Source organism: Miniopterus schreibersii, assembly GCF_964146895.1.
Source record: "Miniopterus schreibersii genome assembly, chromosome: 6".
Lineage (NCBI taxonomy): Eukaryota > Metazoa > Chordata > Mammalia > Chiroptera > Miniopteridae > Miniopterus > Miniopterus schreibersii.
In genome coordinates, this window is record NC_138107.1 from 12,532,725 (window position 1) to 12,549,979 (window position 17,255).

At 58.7% G+C, this 17,255-nt stretch overlaps 1 protein-coding gene across 4 annotated transcripts; it reads left to right on the forward strand.

Moving 5' to 3' along the window:
• Positions 1-1,206: 1,206 nt before the first annotated feature.
• MDFI (MyoD family inhibitor) lies at positions 1,207-17,011 on the forward strand. Of its 4 annotated transcripts, none has more exons than XM_081139914.1 (5): positions 1,207-1,302; positions 3,125-3,211; positions 10,230-10,409; positions 13,374-13,598; positions 16,178-17,011. In XM_081139914.1, the coding sequence occupies exons 2-5, from the start codon at positions 3,136-3,138 to the stop codon at positions 16,432-16,434; spliced, it is 738 nt and encodes a 245-aa protein (XP_080996040.1). In that variant the 5' UTR covers positions 1,207-1,302; positions 3,125-3,135; the 3' UTR covers positions 16,435-17,011. The 4 variants fall into 4 exon arrangements, with proteins under 4 accessions (XP_080996040.1, XP_080996039.1, XP_080996038.1 ...); XM_081139913.1 differs by lacking the exon at positions 1,207-1,302 and adding an exon at positions 1,354-1,618; XM_081139912.1 differs by lacking the exon at positions 1,207-1,302 and adding an exon at positions 2,810-2,988.
• The last annotated feature ends 244 nt before the right edge of the window (positions 17,012-17,255 follow it).

The following is a 17,255-nucleotide window of genomic DNA, read 5'->3' on the forward strand; positions in this document are numbered from 1 at the left end:
AAATTGAAAAAACAAACTCAGGAAGCAGCAGGGCTGGAAGGAAATGAGGGAAATAAAGGTCCAGGCTGATAGAGCCCAGCTCATAGAGCTTGGAGTCCATTGTAGGGGCTTTACATTTTACTCTGATCAGTTGACCCCAGGAAAGCTAGCCCTGATCTGAGGACAGAGCCAGCCTAGTGTTGTGTGTGTGTGTGGTGCGGGGGAGGGGATAACTTCAACCTCTGATTATTTACCCTGGAGCCCTAGCCAGGTCCTTCAGGCATAGAGTAATGGGCCAGGGACTAAGGTGGGGTGTGTAAGGTCTAGAATGAGTGAGGCACTCAGGGCTCAGGTGTAAAACTTAAGGGAACATCAAAATATTCAATCATTAAGATAAACAGTATTTTCCTGCAATATATCTAAAAATCAAAATTAATACAAAAAAAAACCATGATGAACAAAATGCCAACATTTTAAATAAAGACAGGATCTAACCCTGAATTTGCACTATCTAATGTCACTCACCTCACTCTAACCTCGACCCTGGTTCCAATAAAACTTTATTTATAAAAAAAAAAAACAGGTAGCTGACTGGCAGGGCTGTAATTTGCTGATTTCGTTTTTAAAAAATTTTGGGTTACAGTGTTATGTATCTTGGCACCCTCTCAAATTTTGCCCCCCAGATGAGTGCCCCACTTACCTCACTTATCCCAGACCTTAGTCCTGGTCCTGGATAACAATGAAATGATTGGGTTCCACATGGATGGCCCCAATGTTCACCCCTCCTGAGGCTCAGAGAGGTGAAGGAACTTCCCCAAGAGCAGGGATCTGAACTGGAGACGGGGGCCAAGGTCCACCACCCGGCCATCACACCCTACCATGCTCTGCCCAGGAATGCTGATTTTAACGAGTGTTGATTTTTTTAAAACTTTTATTCAAGTGCAATCTTCACACACAAAAAGCTTAAATGTTCAATTTGCTGAATTTTCACAAACTGAGCACATTTGTATAACCAGCATGTGGGATTAAATTTAAAGCATATTTTACATTTCTAACAAACCAGACATATTAGTTTGTACTGGGCCAGATTCAGAGGACTTTGAGCTCAAGCAGGCGACTTGGGACAGTAAGGCTGGGGATCTGGGCCGATCCAGAGCTTAGGGTCTCGGGATAGAGACTGAGAAGGGGGTGGGGTGCAGCGCTAGGGTCTGTGGTTGGGGTCGGGGCCCAGAGAGACGGTGGGGGCTGCCCTGGAGACGACGTCCACAGCCGCGCTCCTCGCCCCGCTCCTGGAGGCGGGTGAGGCCCAGCCCCCGGGCCCAGGTGAGCCGGTGAGAAGGCACAGTCGCCAAGCCCCGGCCCGGGCGGGTCCCGGTGACTCAGCCCTTGCCAGGAAGGGGGAGTCCGCCCCGATCTCCAGAGCTCCCAGACGGCAGCCTGGTCGGGGCTGGCTCCCGGGGCGCCCGGCTAAGCCCCCGCAGCAGGCAGCCCGGCCCCGGGAGCTGGACCCCCTCCTCCCGGCCCGGGACCCACCCGGGCTCCCCACGGGGACTCGGGCCCGGGGGGCGGGAACTCGGCGGGCGCCGTGGGGGCCACGGCGATCTCGGCCGAGACGGCGCCTGGAGGACCTCCGAGCGCAGTAAGTAGCGGCCTCCGGGCCGGGGCCGTCCCCCACTCGGCCCCCTGCGTCCCAGCCCCCCGTTTCCGCGGGACTAGGAGAGCTGGCCGGGCGCCGGCGCCTCCCCAATTGCTGGCTGGCCGGCGGGGCGGGGCGGGGAGTCCAGACGCGGCTCCGCGGCGGCGGGGTCCAGTGCGGCCGAGACGCTGTCACCCCACGGCCCGCGCGGCTCCACCCGGCGGGCCGCAGGGTCGGGGGACGCGGTCCCGGGGTCACGCCGAGGGTCCTTGAAGCCCCCGAATGCCTGGCAGCGGCGTCCCTCCTACCCCCACGGCCCCGAGGAAGGCCCGGCACACAGTCCCCGATGTGCCGCCCCGCTGTCCCCGCCTGCAAGGGCCCCTTTTCTCCCCGTGCCCCCCCGCACCCGCAGTTTGGAAGGCCGCGGATTCCAGTCCGCAGCGCAAACAAAGTGTGAACTCGGGAGAAGTTCTCTTTGCCTCCAAAGTCGGTTTTCTAACGCAAATTCCCACGCACAGCTGGCAGGGGTTGGGGGGGTTCGGGATGCTCGGAACTGCTAGGGGACTCGGAAGGAGACCTAGTCACTCACCGATTTCCCGGGGGGACAACCTCTGGGGGGTGAGCGCGACCGCTGTGAGCCCCCGACGCGGGGCGCCCGGCTTAGGACCCCGAGAAGGGCGGGGGGGGGGGGCAAAGTGTGCCTGAGGAACTCAATCGCTCCCACCTTTGGGACAAGGAGATTTGGGGTTACACTTATTGAGACAATTAGCCCGAAGTGGTTGTGGTGTCCGCGTTTTGTGCCTCAGTTCCGCGGACTTTCCGCAGACTTCTGCAGAGTTTAGAACAGGCGGAGGAAGGGGAGCGCGCAGCCCCTCGCAGCGCCCCGGGGCGCTGGGTCCGGCGGGGGGGGGGTGGAGATTTGGGGAGACTGGGGCCCAGCTCTGCCAGCGCGGAAGAAACGCGTGGAGGCAGCTTCCTGTGGGGGCTCGGGCCGCGGCGCCCCGCGGACAGGCGCGTCCGGCCCTGGCGGCGCCGAGCCCCGCGCGGGGGAAGGGACGCGGCGGTGGTGGGGGGCGGGCGGGGGGCGGGGAGCGCAGGGGACGCGAGGAGGGGGCGGGGAGAGGGGGGCGGGGAGAGGGGGCGGGGGAGGAAGGCGGGCGCGAGGCAAGCAGGGAAGGAGGGAGGGGGCTGGAGGGAGTGGAGGAAGCAGGCCGGGGGCGCGGGGCTGGAGCTGGCGCCGAAATGGGAGAGCGGCGGGAGTGAGGGGGAGGGAGCTGCGTGGCCCCTCGGCGGGGGCGCCCTGGGCAGGCGCGTATGGCAGGCCCCGCGCCGTGATCCCGGAGGGGCGAGAAAGGAGCACGCAGTTTGCACGAGTAAGTTAGTCGGGGGCCGAACTGGAACCCGGGAGGCGCCCGCCTGCAGCCGGATCGTCCCTGCCAGTTCCCCTTTCCCCGCACGCACGGGGTGGGGGGAAGGTCGGCCCCACCCGCTGAGCCCTGTTCTCCGCAGGTCCCGGGCCGATGTCCCAGGTGAGTGGCCAGCACCCTCCTCACTGCGACGCGCCCCATGAAGCCCCCAGCGCAGCCCCCGGCCCAGGTACGACCCCGGGTGCAGAGGGAGGCTGGACGGGAGCGGGTAGGGTGGCTCCGGGCTGGGGGTGTTAATTCTCCCCCCTCCTTCTCCCGGAGACACGAGGAGACTGTGTCGGGGAGCGTGGTGGAGGTGGGGGCGAGGGGTCTGGCTATCCGGGCGGGGGTCCAAAGAGTGGAGCGCCGAGGTGATGGGGGCAGGGCCCCAGCGCAGGCGGCGACGGTGCCAAGTTGGCTCTAATTCCCCTCCCTCCCAACACCAGACACACACACACACACACACACACGCACACACGCACACACGACGCAGTCCGCCTGTCCGTCTGGGATTTGTGTCCCAACCGTTTCTTCCCAGTGTGTAAATATTTATGGGGGCCTCCGGCGGGGGTGGGGGTGTCTGAGCCTTTCTCCCCTTCCCTTCCCCCAACCCAACCAGAGCCCAACGCTTCCCGAAAACTTTTGTCTGCCTAAACCCGCCACAGGACCCGGCCCCTCCCCTTCTTGCCCTCGGTCTCGCTCCCCTTCCTCCCCACGGGGCCTGACCAGTCCCCGCCGCTCCCGCTCCTGCCCTGCTAGCGCGCAGGGGCAACGCGACACAACCGCACACACACCCCTTTCTCTAGCTCACAGGGTCTGTCACCTCCCCAGGGCTCCTGCAGCAGCCTCCCTACCCACGGAGGGTTTGTGACTCCCGGAGGGTGGGAGCAGGGGCCGTGGCCCTCAGTCCCCCTCGTGGTGCAGAAGGGAGCGGAGGCTCGCTGTGGAACACAGGGTAGGAGAAGTCGGGAACTTGGGGGATTTGTTCATGGCGGAGGGCTGGCCGCAGGAATATAGGCCCCGATTTCACGACTTTAATCCCAGCTCTATGTGAGTCTAATTCGTTTGCCTTTTTCTCACCCCCCCCCCCCCCTTTCTCTCCCCTCTGAGCCTCTGAGTAATGACGGTCTGGTCCTGGACCTCTGACACAACTCCCTGCATGGCCTTGGACAAGTTCCTTCCCCACTCTGGCCTCAGTCTCCACATCCACCCACAGAGGCTGGTTTGCCTGTTTGGAGAGGCTTGTCTCAGCTCCCAGGTCTGCCTAGTGAGGTCGATGGCACTCTGGGCACCTGGGGCTATGGAGGTGGGAGGGGGGTCTCCTAAAGCAGAGCCAGGACTAGTGGGAGATTTCTGGCCAGGGGCCAGCACATGAATGACACTAATGTGTCTGCTGCTCACCCCCACTAATCCGCAGATTCCCTCCTCTCCGTGGGCCCCTGGAGCAGGGGCTTCTGGCTAATAAGCGCCTCCAAGAATTGGGCTCCTTCAGCCTGGAGGGAGCCAGAGGCAGGGGCTGGGAAGGCTTGCGCAGCATCTGGGAACCTTCTCTCTCCTCTCAGCTTCCCTCCTCTCTCAGCCCCCTGCTCCTCTCCTGTCCTCTCCCCTGCTTTCTTCCTCGGCTTATCTGTTTTCTCTGCTCCCTCCTCCAGTGCCTCTTTCCAAGATCCTCTCCCTGTGGGACCCATTCTCAGTCCCAAAGGGAAAGGAGGGACTAAATGTGCTGGGCAGGGGACGTGGGTCGGTGGACCCCTGGGAGGGTTAAACCCTGGGCTGTAACTTGAGGCCCCCAGCACCCCGGGGAGCCCCCTCCCCAGGCTGGGCTGAGCCAGACAATGTGGCTTTCATAGGAGGAGGCCTGGCTCTGCCACCTTGAGAGAATGAGGCTGCTGCCCAGGAAGCCCAAACCGCAGGAGACCCAGCCAAAACCCCACAGACGCCTGGATCCGAGACCAGAATCCCCCACGCTCCCTGCTGAGCCCTGACGGCACAGCAAGGCCACGGTGCTGCTCCCCCCCCCCCAGGGGTCCTGCTGGCAGGACAGCCAGGGAACCAGTCAGCCCCTCCCTCAGCAAGTAAGATGAAAATAGGGTGAAGGGGACTCAGGGCAGCTCTGACTGGGGCAGGTGGCCAAGCCCCCACACCCTTGGCACCCCCAGTGGCCTCTCCCCACCCACCCCCAGAGAGCCCCGAAGCCTGGCTCCGTAACCCACAGCAGATTTCTGCCCAGCACTGGGGCGTCACATTCCTGCTCTTGGTTCCAAATTGAATTTCCTGGGGAATTGGAGCCTTCGGACCTAAATAAAACCAACCCAACCCAGCCCAACTGGCCAGCTCAAGCCCTCTCCAGTCCTCAGCCTCATAGCCTAGGACTGTGACCAGTGTGTCACAACTGTATATCAAGAGAGCCCACATTCTTGCCTTGGAGTTCAGAGCCAGGTGCCACCCCCAATCCTCACCATCTCATTCTCGCTCCTTCCCTGACCTGGGCCATTCCAAGCTCCAGAGCTCAGTCCTCACTAACAGACATCTGCTGAGGACCCCACGGAGGTGCAGAGATGAACGCTGACACTGCCCCAAGCGAGTGAGCCAGGGAGGTGGCAGTGTGGTTGAGGAGCCAGGACTTCACTACCGAGTTATAATAAACAATAGGGGGTACTGAGTGCTAAGTTAAGAGGCCACTCAGGGGGGGACAGTTGGCTGGGGGGTGGTCAGGGAAGGCTCTCTAGAGGAAGAGGTAAAGTTGGAGCTGAGTTATGAAGGATGGGTTGGATTGGGGAGTGGGAGAAGGGAGGGGTAGGACCTCCTGGTCAAAAGGAACAATCTAAGCATGGGTGGATTGGTCAGAAGGCCTGGGGCCAGGTCAGTCTGCCTGTAACATGTGGTCCTTGTCCATGAATTAGGCTGAAGATCTAGACTGAAGCCTTGAATATCAGGCCAGGGAGAGACTGGAGTATGGGGTTCCAGTCACCACTTTCTGAGCAGATCAGATCCCGGCCCTCTCTTTATAGAGATGATCAGAGCTCCAAGGGATAAGCCCAGACCCACTGTCCACAAAGTCAATGGAGAAGGCTGGGTGTGAGGGATCAGGCACTAGAGCTGATCACTGTGGTCACTTTCCAGCCTTGGAGCAAACCCAGCCCACCTGGAAGGCCGCCCCATTTCTTTCAATCCAGGAGTACCCCTCAACTTGGTAGACAGCAGGAAGAGGGAGCCCACAGGGTCCCTGCTGAGATTGTGGGTCTCTCACCCTACCTTCCTGGGCTGATAGATTTAAACATGATTTTTTCACTCTCTTCTGGGCTGTGTTTCCGGAGCTTGGAGCATTGACCAGCATCTTGTCCTGTGTTAGCCGTGAAAGTATGTCGAGGCAAAGAGCTGTAGCCTTTCTGTATTTCCCGCTTGCAGATGGGGACCCTTGAGAGAGGTGCAGGGCTGGGGCTTCTGCTCAGAAATGCCACCAGCACATGTGGCCCTTTGTGCACATTAGAAAAGGTGGTCCTCTGGCCAGATACAGCAGGTATGCAGCTGGCTGAGCTGATGGCACCTCCAGGAGGTCAGGCCACAACGAAGGTCTTCAGTCCCACCCCTGCCCCCCTTGGCAGGTGCCTTTATGCAGAACATGAATTGCAATCCACATGGGGGCCCTTGGCCTTTGCTGGCCACCCTTTCCTCCAGCCCACTCTGCTGAGGGATGGGGCATCTACCCTCTAGGGGGCATCCCTCTGGGCACTTTTCCTCACAGATATTCTCCCCTTGGCGGCTGGACAGCAGGGTCCCATGGTCGTGAGAAGGAAAACTGGGCTCTTTACACCTCTTGATGGTTGAGCACTTGGGCTCTGCTTCGTGTCTGGCTGTTTTGCTCCATGTGCCCTGGCAAGAGCTGTTCTTGGTCTAGCATCTTGGCAGTGGGCCCTCTGGGCAGCATCTCACTCACAGATCAGGTCTTCCCGCCACTTCTGTTCCTTCTCATTCTGCTTGCAGGTCTCTGGGCATCCCGCACAGTTTGCTCTCCTGCCCTCAGTGTGGCTCCCTCGGGTAGCTGCTGAGTTCCCTCCGCTGCCCCTCCTGAGCCCAGGACATGCTGTGCCTTTGTGTTTCCAGGTCAATATGCCTGAACTGGATTCCCTTTCCTGGTTCCCTTCTGAGAGGCCTGGTGCTCACCCTAGAATTCGGGTCATAGTCTGTGCTCTCTATAATCCCCTGTTCCCACCAGATTTGAGGTCACCAGCCCTCTAGGTGACTGTTAGAGACTGCCCAGAGAGTGGTGACATGGAGAGAGGAAAGCAGAGATGGGGACCAGACTCCCTAACCCCTCTTTCTCACCTTCCTCCCTCTCCAACCCTGGCAGCCCAGAGAGCTACAGTCTGGCTCCTTCTATTGCAGGACTGACAGGGTTACCTGCATGTACCCTGTGACCTCAGGAGAAAGCCTAGGAAGCGGCCACCAGGCCCCAGCAATCCTTCTTGGTGTACCGGCCTCAGTATTGCAACATGCTGTCATTTCCCTCATTCCTGCTGCAGCTTTTCACCTTGGGGCCTTGGTTCCTGCTGTTCCTCTTGAAATGGCCTTTTCTGCTTCTTCGCTGACTTACTATTCAAGATCCAGTGTGGGCATTGCCTCCTCCAGTAGCATCCTAGTGCACGCGCATTTGTGCACACACCTGAGATAAGTGCCCATTTTCTGTGCTTCCATATTTCCTCAAGATCTTCCTACTGTCACTCTCAACCCTCAGTGTGTGACTACCCCCCACTCCACCCTGAAGAAGAAGAACTGAAGCAATGACCTGTCTTTCTCATTTGGTCTACCCAGTGCTTGACATACAACAGGTGCATTGTAGCTACTTAATAAATGTTAAACCAACCAGCACAGAGAGAAGGAAGGAAGGAGGGAGGGCGGGGAGGGGATTGAGTGGGTGGGTGGAAGTGTTCCTGAGTGGCCCTGCAGGCCAGGACACTGCTGAGCATTTCATTACTCTCTGAAACCCTGAGAGATAAGTGTTAAGAACCTCCTTTACACATAAGGTGACTCAAGTCCCGGGAACTTGCCCAAGCTGGTAACTGGCGAAAACCAGTGCTCTCCGGCCTTTTCATATCACCACACGGGAGATTCGGTGCTCCCAGTTCAGGGCCAGAAGCTGGAGCTGGGCAGGCCCCCTTCTTTCCAGGGAATTAGGACCGAAACCCTGAGCATTCCCATTCACACACAACCTGGGGTCTTAGCCCTAAAAGTTTTGTCTGAGCTGCTGCAGACCGGCTCAGGGTTCGAGAGGCACCATCTAGCAGGCAGCATCGCTCCTCCCTGGTGTCATCGCCATTCGCCTTCCCCCGAGCCCAGCCCTCTGCCCCACCCCTTCCCAGTTTGTGATCATCCAAAAGCCATTTGACTTCTCTCTCCTTAACCTACGTGGTGATGGGGCTCTCAACAGTCCCAAAGAGTGGATAGGGCTAGAGAACCCACCCTGTGTCCATGGAGCAGCAGTGAGCACCATGAAGTGTCTGTCCCCAACACAGAACTCTGGAGTCCTCCAGAAGTCGCAGGAGCCCAAGCCCCTTTCGCCTCTGGGCCCCAGCTCCCATCTCCAGGCAGAGCCCGTGGTTTTCCCCGGGCAGGAGTGAGCATGTCTGCTCCTGATGCTACCCACTTGGGGCTCCCGAGGCCTCTGTGCCCCTCGTCATGAAAGACCAGGGTCTTTGAAACAGGATTGCTCAGGGTCTCTGAGAATCAGAGGCCATAGAGGGATGCTCAGAGCCCAGGGAGGCAGCTGAGCCCCTGGATTGTCCTCTCCCCTCAAGATGTTCCTGTCCCCCAGGCCCGCATGCCCAACTTTAATTACCTCCCTCCTCTCCCCCCAATTTGGAGAAAGAGCGGTACCCCATATGTGAGCCCCTCTGTTCTTCATCTTTGATTTCTTTCCAAGACTAGACTTTGCCTATCTCTCTGTCCCTCAGGTGCCTCTCTCGGTCTCTGTGTCCTGTGTTCGAATGGCTGTGGATAGTTTACTCTCTGGGTTTCACCTCCTTTGCCCTCCATCTTTCTCTCTCTCCCCGAGTCCCTCTCCTCTCCCCTCCCCATGCTCTTTTGGTCTCTGTGTCCCTCTGAATCTCTTGTTTCTATGTCCTCCTGCTCTCAGTATGGCATGTGGAGCACCCTCTGGAGGCCCCGTCATTCCAGCTGCACAGCCTGAGGCCCGATGAGAGGCCCGGGCAGCGCCCTGCACCCTGTAATTGGCCAGTCTGGCCCTTGGGCCCGTGACCCCTGCCTTCACCCTCCTGCTCCCTACCTCCGCTCAGGCCTTCCCACACCCTGTGACTGCGAGTGTGGGAACCGGGGCCCTTTCCTGCTTCCCTCCTCCACCGCCCATCCCCCTAACCCTTTCCCCCTGGGCCCAGGGGGCCGAGTCCTGCCTTGGGGAGCGGGGAGCTGTGGGTTTGGAGGTGGCTCCCTTCCTTCCTTCCGCCCACCGTGCGGAGGGCCGAGCCGGTCACTGTAATTACGTGTGGCTGCGGTCCACCTCTTCCCAGCACGCTCATCTGCCTGTCTCTCCTCCTGCCTGTGCCCCTCCGCCCAGGCCTCAGCTTTACCCTCACCCAGGTTTTCCCTCACTCTCTCGCTGTCACCCTCTCTCTCACCCAATTTCTCACTGTCTGTCTCCCTCTCACTCTGCCTGCATCGAGCTCCCTTCCCCTTCGCCTCTGCCCCGTCTCTATCTCTCTCCATCGCTGATTCCCATTTTACTGCTGAGTCTCCTTCCCATCCCAGGCTGCCTGTCGCGGGTTCTGGGCCTCTCCCCTTCTGTGCCCGATCCCCCGCCTTCTGGTGCTCTCTCTCTCTCACCGCTTCTACCTGTCACTGTCCCTTTGATTCTTTCTCCCTGTCACTCTTGGTGCCTGTCCCTATCTCTCCATCACTGACCACCTGTCTGTTCCCTCCTGCATCCCTTCCTCTCTTGACACCACACGCACATGCACGCACACACGTGCACAGGCACACGCGTGCACACACACACACCCTTGCTTACTCACGTGCTGTGGTTTGGAGTCTATTTTGGAGTCTGGCACTGTTGCCAGGTAGGGTTAGGGCTGGGTAATTGTACAAAGAGACCAAGAACCTAGGGCTCAGGGCAACCTGGGCTGCAGGAAGGGGACCAGGGCTGGGCAAGCAGGAGGGCACCAGGGGCACACCTTGCCTGTCTGCTTTTTTCCTAGCCCAGACCCCCCTTCTGCCTGGGCTGGAGGCAGGAACAGGATCCACTCACCCTGTGGAGGCAGTGCTAGAAGAGGGCTCCCTGGAGGAGGAAGCACCCCCCATGCCCCAAGGCAATGGCCCTGGGGCCCCCCAGGCCCTGGACAGCACTGACCTCGATGTCCCCACAGAAGCTGTGACACGTGAGTCCTAGGGGGCCAGGGGATTGGGGTGGCAACATGTAGGGGTTGCACTGGGGAATCCAGTCTAGACGGGCTGCAGAAATGCAGTGTGTGCTCTCGGGAACCTAGCACAGGGCCAGGACCTTAAGGGGTGGGCAGCGGAGAGGTGTCGGACACTGTCAGTGTCCTTTCTGTCTCGGAAGAAGATCTCCATGTACAAAATGATGAGTATAAAATTAATTCAAAATGAGTGTGCACAGGCTCCAGGCCATATGGGTCAGGACAAGAGACTGTGAGGCTATATGGGAAGAGCCACCCTCCTCTTGGGAAGAGAGCAGGGGACCAGGGACAGGGAGCCAGAGCCCAACACAGCACCATCCTTCAGGGTATCCAGGGCAAAAGGAAGGAGAGAAGCCTCCAGTTGATCTGGGCAGAAAGGAGCAAAATTCAGCTCCATTCCCAGGCATGGCTCCACATCTCCAAGGAGTCCCTGGGAGGGAGAGAATTCTCCACCTTCACCCTCAAAAGCAGGGGAAGGGGCAACCAGAATTGTTTTGTAACTACTAATAAGATCCCCAAATCTGTAGCCACAGTTGCACTTTCCAACTTTCTTTCCCTGACTGATCCCACGTGCTCTCCAATCAGCCCGCAGTGAGGCAGCTCAGCTACTGCCAAGCCCATTTTACAGATGAGGAAACTGAGGCACAGAGAACCACTCACCCTGGATACAAGCTGGGGGACTTGGGCCTCCTGACCCAGTGCACTTTCCTCTGCCTGCCCAAGTGGTACGCTGAGCGGGAGCCGCCTTCAGGCAGGGCATCTGGGGCAAAGTTGGACTCCCTGGAAGACAGGGTTACTAAATCCTGCTAGAGCTCTGCTCTCAGCCTCCTCCAAACATGCTCACCAGCGGAATTGAGAGAAAGAGGTCAGTGCAGTGGCCATATAGGAGGGGGCTGGGTGGGAGTTGGACAGTCACTCCTGTGTCTATGGGCCCTGAGTGTTTGCTCTGTGACTCAGTCCCCATGGTCACTCCACGGCTATGGCCACAGGCAAGCTCTGTGTCTGCCCATACCCCCCAGGGCCCTCAGCTCACCACACATGCCCGCCCTCTGGTTACTGTGCCATGTTTAGGCAGCAGGGCAGAGAGCGCCGAGGCTGGCCAAAGATTTGGCTCAGTCACCCCCATGGGGCCTAGAGGTGGGGGCATGATGATTCAGGCCTGGCCACTTCCCATGGCCTTACCCGTTTACCCAGATGCAGGCACCAGCCTTGCCTCAGGGCGACAGGCTTCCAGCGTGGAGCCTCTCCCGAGCCCTGTCTTCCATCTCCCCCCTGACTCCCCACCTTACCCTTTGCTCCTTTCTCCCAGTTTCCATCCCCTCCCTTTCCTAGCTGTGGAATCTTGGCAATAGTTATTCTCCAAGGCCTCAGTTTTATCATCTGTGAAATGGGGCTAATAATAGATCTCTCCTGATACTCGAAGACATTACTACACATGGAGCGCTTAGCACTGTGTCTGGCACCAGTAACAGCTCAAAGCATGTAAACTACTAGTTATGAGCATAGTGATGTGACAGTAACAGGTTGTTCCCTAGTCCCTTGTCTTCCAGCCTGTGCCCCCTCCTTGCTTCTCCGGCCTCTGAGCCTCAGCTTTTGGCCTCCAGGCTGGTCCACCTCTGACACTAGCTGTGGACCCTGGACAAGTTACTATGCCTCTTTGGGACTCAGTTTCCTAGCCTGTAAAGGAAGGTACAGTGCCGTAGCGATACCGAGAGGACCCAGTGAGAGAATAGTGAGCACGTCAAGGGTTTAAACTAGCTGCTGGCAAGCAGTAAACACTCAGTGGTACGACTACTCCCATTCCCAGGAGCCCCAGCCCCTCGGACTTGGTGCTGAGGCTGCTGTCCCTTCTCCTCAGTCTCCCTGCACCCCTCCCCCACCCCCTCCTACCACTGGTCAAATACAGAGGCCAGGCCTGGAGGGAGTTGGGGAGCCAGACCCCAGCACCCGAGAGATGGAAGTGCCTCATGTTTACAGAGGTCCTCAGGACCCAGGGGTCCTGCCCAGGTCCTGCCCTGAGCAGCTGAGAGGTCCCAGTGCCTGTGTCCCCTTCTCAGTTCCCTCCCCTGTGCACACACATCTGCCCTCATGTCCTGTGAACAGAACTGTGCCTGTCAAGTGAGCAGACCTGAGTGAGGTGAGGGAAAGACCGGTGTTTGGGGGGATCTCCAGGGCCAGCTTCCCTGCACCTCACCGATAAAGCTGAAGTCTAGCCCCTCAGCCTGGGATGGGGATTTGGGGTGGTTCCTGGCCTCAGGGGTCTCCCCGCTGGCTTCCTTATTCCCTCTTCTCTCCCTCCTCACCCAGACCCCAAGGGCCCCTCAGCAAACTCCTGCCAGCCTCCCCACAGAGGCTGCGGGGGCAGGGGCGTGGAGGAGCAGGAGACAGAGGGGCTGCTGTGAGGAGCCCCCGGATTCCAGACCAGGCATTCATCTCCAAACAGCTGTTTCTAATAACTCACCCAGCACACGAAGGGCAAAAACAGCTGGGGGCTTGGCAGAGGCTGAGGTGAAGGTTAACTGCTTCACTGCTGTCCTCCCCACCCAGCCAAACTGTCCCTGTCCCTCCCCCCAACCACCACCACTCTTGCCAAAATCCCAGGACCCCAAGAGCAGGAGAATGGAGTTTATGTGGGGTAAGAAGGTGGGGTCCAGGGCTCCGAGCCCCTCTTGCACCTCTGTCTTTTCTGGAATGAGCACTGGCTTGCGAGTCAGGAGCCTGGCTCAACCCTGCTGCTATTTCATGGTGTGCCTCTGGGCAAGTCTGTTCTGCTCTCCGGGCCTCAGTTTCCACATTTGCAGGATATAGATGAGGCTGCTGAACTGTGGTGTATGTGAGAACAGAGCAGGCAGGAATAGATCAGTGCTCCGGGAGGCTGGGCAGCCCCCCACCTTGCCCCCAACCCCTTTCTTGTCATCTCTCCAGGCCAGCCTCAGGGGAACCCCTTGGGCTGCACCCCACTACTGGCGAATGGCTCTGGCCACCCCTCGGAGCTGGGCGGCGCCAGGCGGGCGGGGAATGGTGCCCTGGGTGGCCCCAAGGCCCACCGGAAGTTGCAAGCTCACCCATCTCTCGCCAGCCAGGGAAGCAAGAAGAGCAAGGGCAGCACCAAATCTGCTGCCTCCCAGATCCCTCTCCAGGCACAGGAGGGTGAGTACCTCCCTCTCCCTCCAAGGGGCCTCCAAAGTGGGGTTCCTCCAGGCGTGATCCAGGGACCAGCAGCAGTGTCTCCATCAGCCTTCTGGTGCCGTCCTGGCTCCATGCCGGACCCACCGGATCTGAACCTCTGGGTGGGGCAGGAGCCTGGGTTTAACAAGCCCTCCAGGGAGTCTGATGCAAGACTCAAATCTGAAAACTTTGTGAAGGCCCTTGGATAAACTGAGGCATATCTGTCTTCTCAGGCCAACCCCTTCCCACCCCTGCTCTCCCAGAGTTTCTGTAACTAGGAACAGAGCCATCTGGCCTGCTTCAGCTTAAGCCATCTCATCTCTGGAAACAGAAATTTTCCTCGAGGAGTGGACCATCTGTTTGGTGAGAGCAGACAGAACACCTAGAAGGATAAATGATGCACCATCAGATGCTTAACTGGGGGTGGGGCAGGGGCTGCAAGGTGCAGTGGGACATCAGGGGACCCAGATATACCAGCCGTTGTTCCTACAAAGGTCCTCTGCAGGGCCACGCTGGGCAAGCAGCTCCCCTTACCCGACTGGGCATCAATTCAGCATGGGTCCCAGCTGCCTGTAGCTCAGTGGTGCTTGACCTTTACCCCAGGATTTTTAAGTGATTCCTGTCCCAGTTGGGGGACTCTGGCCTGGTTCTCTGCAAACAGGATTCAGTGCACATATTTGCACATAATGTATTCATAAACCTTCCCACCTCGCCCAGTTAATTTATGAAAGAAGTATTCATTCATTAGAGTGCAGTGGGCATTGCTATGAGCCAGACACTGTGCTATGTGCTGAGTACCCAGTCCATGGCCTCATGAAGCTCTCATGAGAGAGACACAGCAGGGAATCACCATATGGTGTGATAAATACAGTGATGAAGCCACACACAAGGGATTATGAGAACACAAGGGACACCCATTCCAGCCCAGAAAGCCAAGGAGGGGAGTCTAGGAGGTCTCTGGAGTTCAGCAAGCCTTCAAGGTTGAGTAAGAGGATCTAGCCAAGGGAGCATTAGCATAGAGGTGAGAAATGGCTAGTGTAGCTTGATATGAACTTTAAGGTGAGGAATGGTGGGAGGTGAGACTCCAGGCCTGGAAGGGCTCATAAAGTAGGGGATGCCTTGTAAACTGTGTGCTTGTGCTGGTGGACTTAGACTTTATCTAGAGAGCAATAGGGAACCATTGAGGGTTTTAAACCAGGTGGTGACTTAATTAGATTTGCTTTGGAAGAGCACTCCCTTATCCAGTTTGCAGATAGATTGCAGGGGCTTCTGCTGTACCAGACCTTACTCCCTCCACACAGGGAAGGGCCGGGGGAGTCAGACCTTCCATGGCCCTGTGAGACTCCCACAGGACCAGCAGCCTGTGCCAGGGCCCACCTACTCAGGGGAACTGGACACTCTGCCCCTTGACCTGGCCCCTGGCAGGAGTGCCAGCTCAGCATCCTGGCAGCATATTGAGCACTTCCAAGTGTGGACACCAGAGCCAGGTTTGAGTCCCAGCTCTGCCACTTACCAGCTGGGTGGCCAAGGGCAGGCTCCTCCATTAATTCACTTACTGTTTATTTACTCAGCACCTACAATGTGTCGGCACTCTTCTAGGGACTCGTAATGTGTCAGTGACCAAAGCAGATGAAGATGCCTACCCCTGTGGAGCTCGCATTCTAATGGAAGGAAAAGCTGTATAGTGCAGTGGAAAATGACAAGTCCTATTGGGGACAGGTGAAGGGGGCTAGGGCAAGGGGGTGGGGGTTCTGGGGTGGGGCAGGCAGGTTGCATTTTGAAAGACAGTGGCATTTGGGCAATGAAAGAGGGGAGGGAGTGAGCACCAGCATTTAACTGAGGCCAGAGCATTCCAGGTTGGGGGCGAGGTAGGGGAGTGGTGCCTCTGTGAAGAGGAGCAGCCTGTGTGGCCACAGCAGTGGTACAGGGGCACAGAGTGAGGGCAGAACAGATCACAAGGAGCCATGAGGGCCACTCTGAGCTTTTTAGCTTTTACTCTCCACGAGGTAGAAGCCACTGGAGGTTCTGAGCACAGGAGGGCCAGACTTCCACCAAAGTTTTCCAAGGGGCCCTGCTGTGTGGGGTGTAGATGGCTGGAGCGGGAGTCAAAGGAGAGGAGTGCAAAGGCAGTGAGGAGGCAGTTGCCCTGGCAGAGATTAGCAACTGGGAGGATTCTGGCTCTCCTGAAGTGACTTCTCTGCCTCAGTTTCTTGACCTGTAGAGGGGCTAATAGTAGCCCCAACTCATGGAGTTGTTCCAAGTTTAAATGAGTTTATTTCAAGCCCAGCGCATAGAACAGGGCCTGGAACATATCATCACTCCGAGTTCCTTAAATAAACGACTAAGGAGAGTTAAGTCAGGGATCCAGGCTGTCTGATTGAACCCTCACCCTGCAACTTACCAGGTAGGTGCTTGTAAGCCACTGTCGGTGCCTAAGTAGGGCTCCTCACAGTCCCCCTTCGCGGAGCTACGGGTTGCAGAGCTTAATTGCTGAGCCCTGAGTGAGCGCGCTGCGGCTGGGTCCCGCCCGGGCCACCTCACCCGCCCCCCCTCCCCCGCAGACTGCTGCGTCCACTGCATCTTGTCCTGCCTGTTCTGCGAGTTCCTGACGCTGTGCAACATCGTCCTGGACTGCGCCACGTGCGGCTCCTGCAGCTCCGAGGACTCGTGCCTCTGCTGCTGCTGCTGCGGCTCCGGGGAGTGCGCCGACTGCGACCTGCCCTGCGACCTGGACTGCGGCATCCTGGACGCCTGCTGCGAGTCCGCCGACTGCCTGGAGATCTGCATGGAGTGCTGCGGGCTCTGCTTCTCCTCCTGACCCGCGACCCCGCAGGGCCGTCCGAGGGGCGCGGCCCCCGGGCTGCCGCGCCGAGCTCGATCGGCCCCCTCCCCCCGGCCTCGCTCCTGCACCCAGTGACCTCTCAGAACCCCAGCCCGCGAGGAGGGGGCGCCCCGGGAGCTGGGCCCCTGTGCCGAGAGCCGGTCCTCCGCACCCCGCCCTGGTGGGGGAGGGTTGGGGTAGACCCGCCCCCGGGCCGCGGATACTGTGAAAGTCGGGGGAGGGGGAGGGGCGGGGGGCGGGGCCGACCCCGCTCTACCTCTCTCGGCCCCGCGCCCCCTCCCGCCGCCGCCCAGGCCCGCGCACAGCAAACTGTGAAAAGAGGCAGCCCACCGGCCCTCGGCCAGGCCCCTCCCTGCTCTCCTTTCCTGGGCTTTTTTTTTTTTTTGGGGGGGGCTGCTGACCCATACAGTGACCCCAGCGTGCAAGGCTGGGCTTGGACCTGGGGCAGGGCGGGAGGGGGACCGGCATAGAAAAGACTGGAAGGGGAGAGGGAGGGAATGGAGGGAGGGTCCGTTCTGTTTGTTGCTGTAAATAAAGGTATTTGTTCATCTCAGATTTCCTCCGGACTCTCAGCAAAGACCACGATTCTGAAAAGTACTCCCCAGAACCCCCTGCGAAGCACCCAAATAGTTGATGCTCCCCCGCCCTCCGGGGGCATTTCCTTTTTCTCTCCCGCATTCATGCTTCTCAGTAAGGGGAGGAAGGAAGGGGGTACCAACTCCCCACCACTATTTCCCTATTCCCGCCAAAGGAAAGGAAAGTCCAGAAAGGGAAGAGTTAGCCCTTGACACAGAATT

Coding starts and splice junctions, on each gene's coding strand:
- MDFI (XM_081139914.1), top strand. CDS start 3,136: ATGTCCCAGGTGAGTGGCCAGCACCCTCCTCACTGCGACGCGCCCCAT. Junction 3,212..10,229: donor CAGCGCAGCCCCCGGCCCAG/GTACGACCCCGG, acceptor CTTTTTTCCTAG/CCCAGACCCCCCTTCTGCCT. Junction 13,599..16,177: donor CCCTCTCCAGGCACAGGAGG/GTGAGTACCTCC, acceptor CCTCCCCCGCAG/ACTGCTGCGTCCACTGCATC.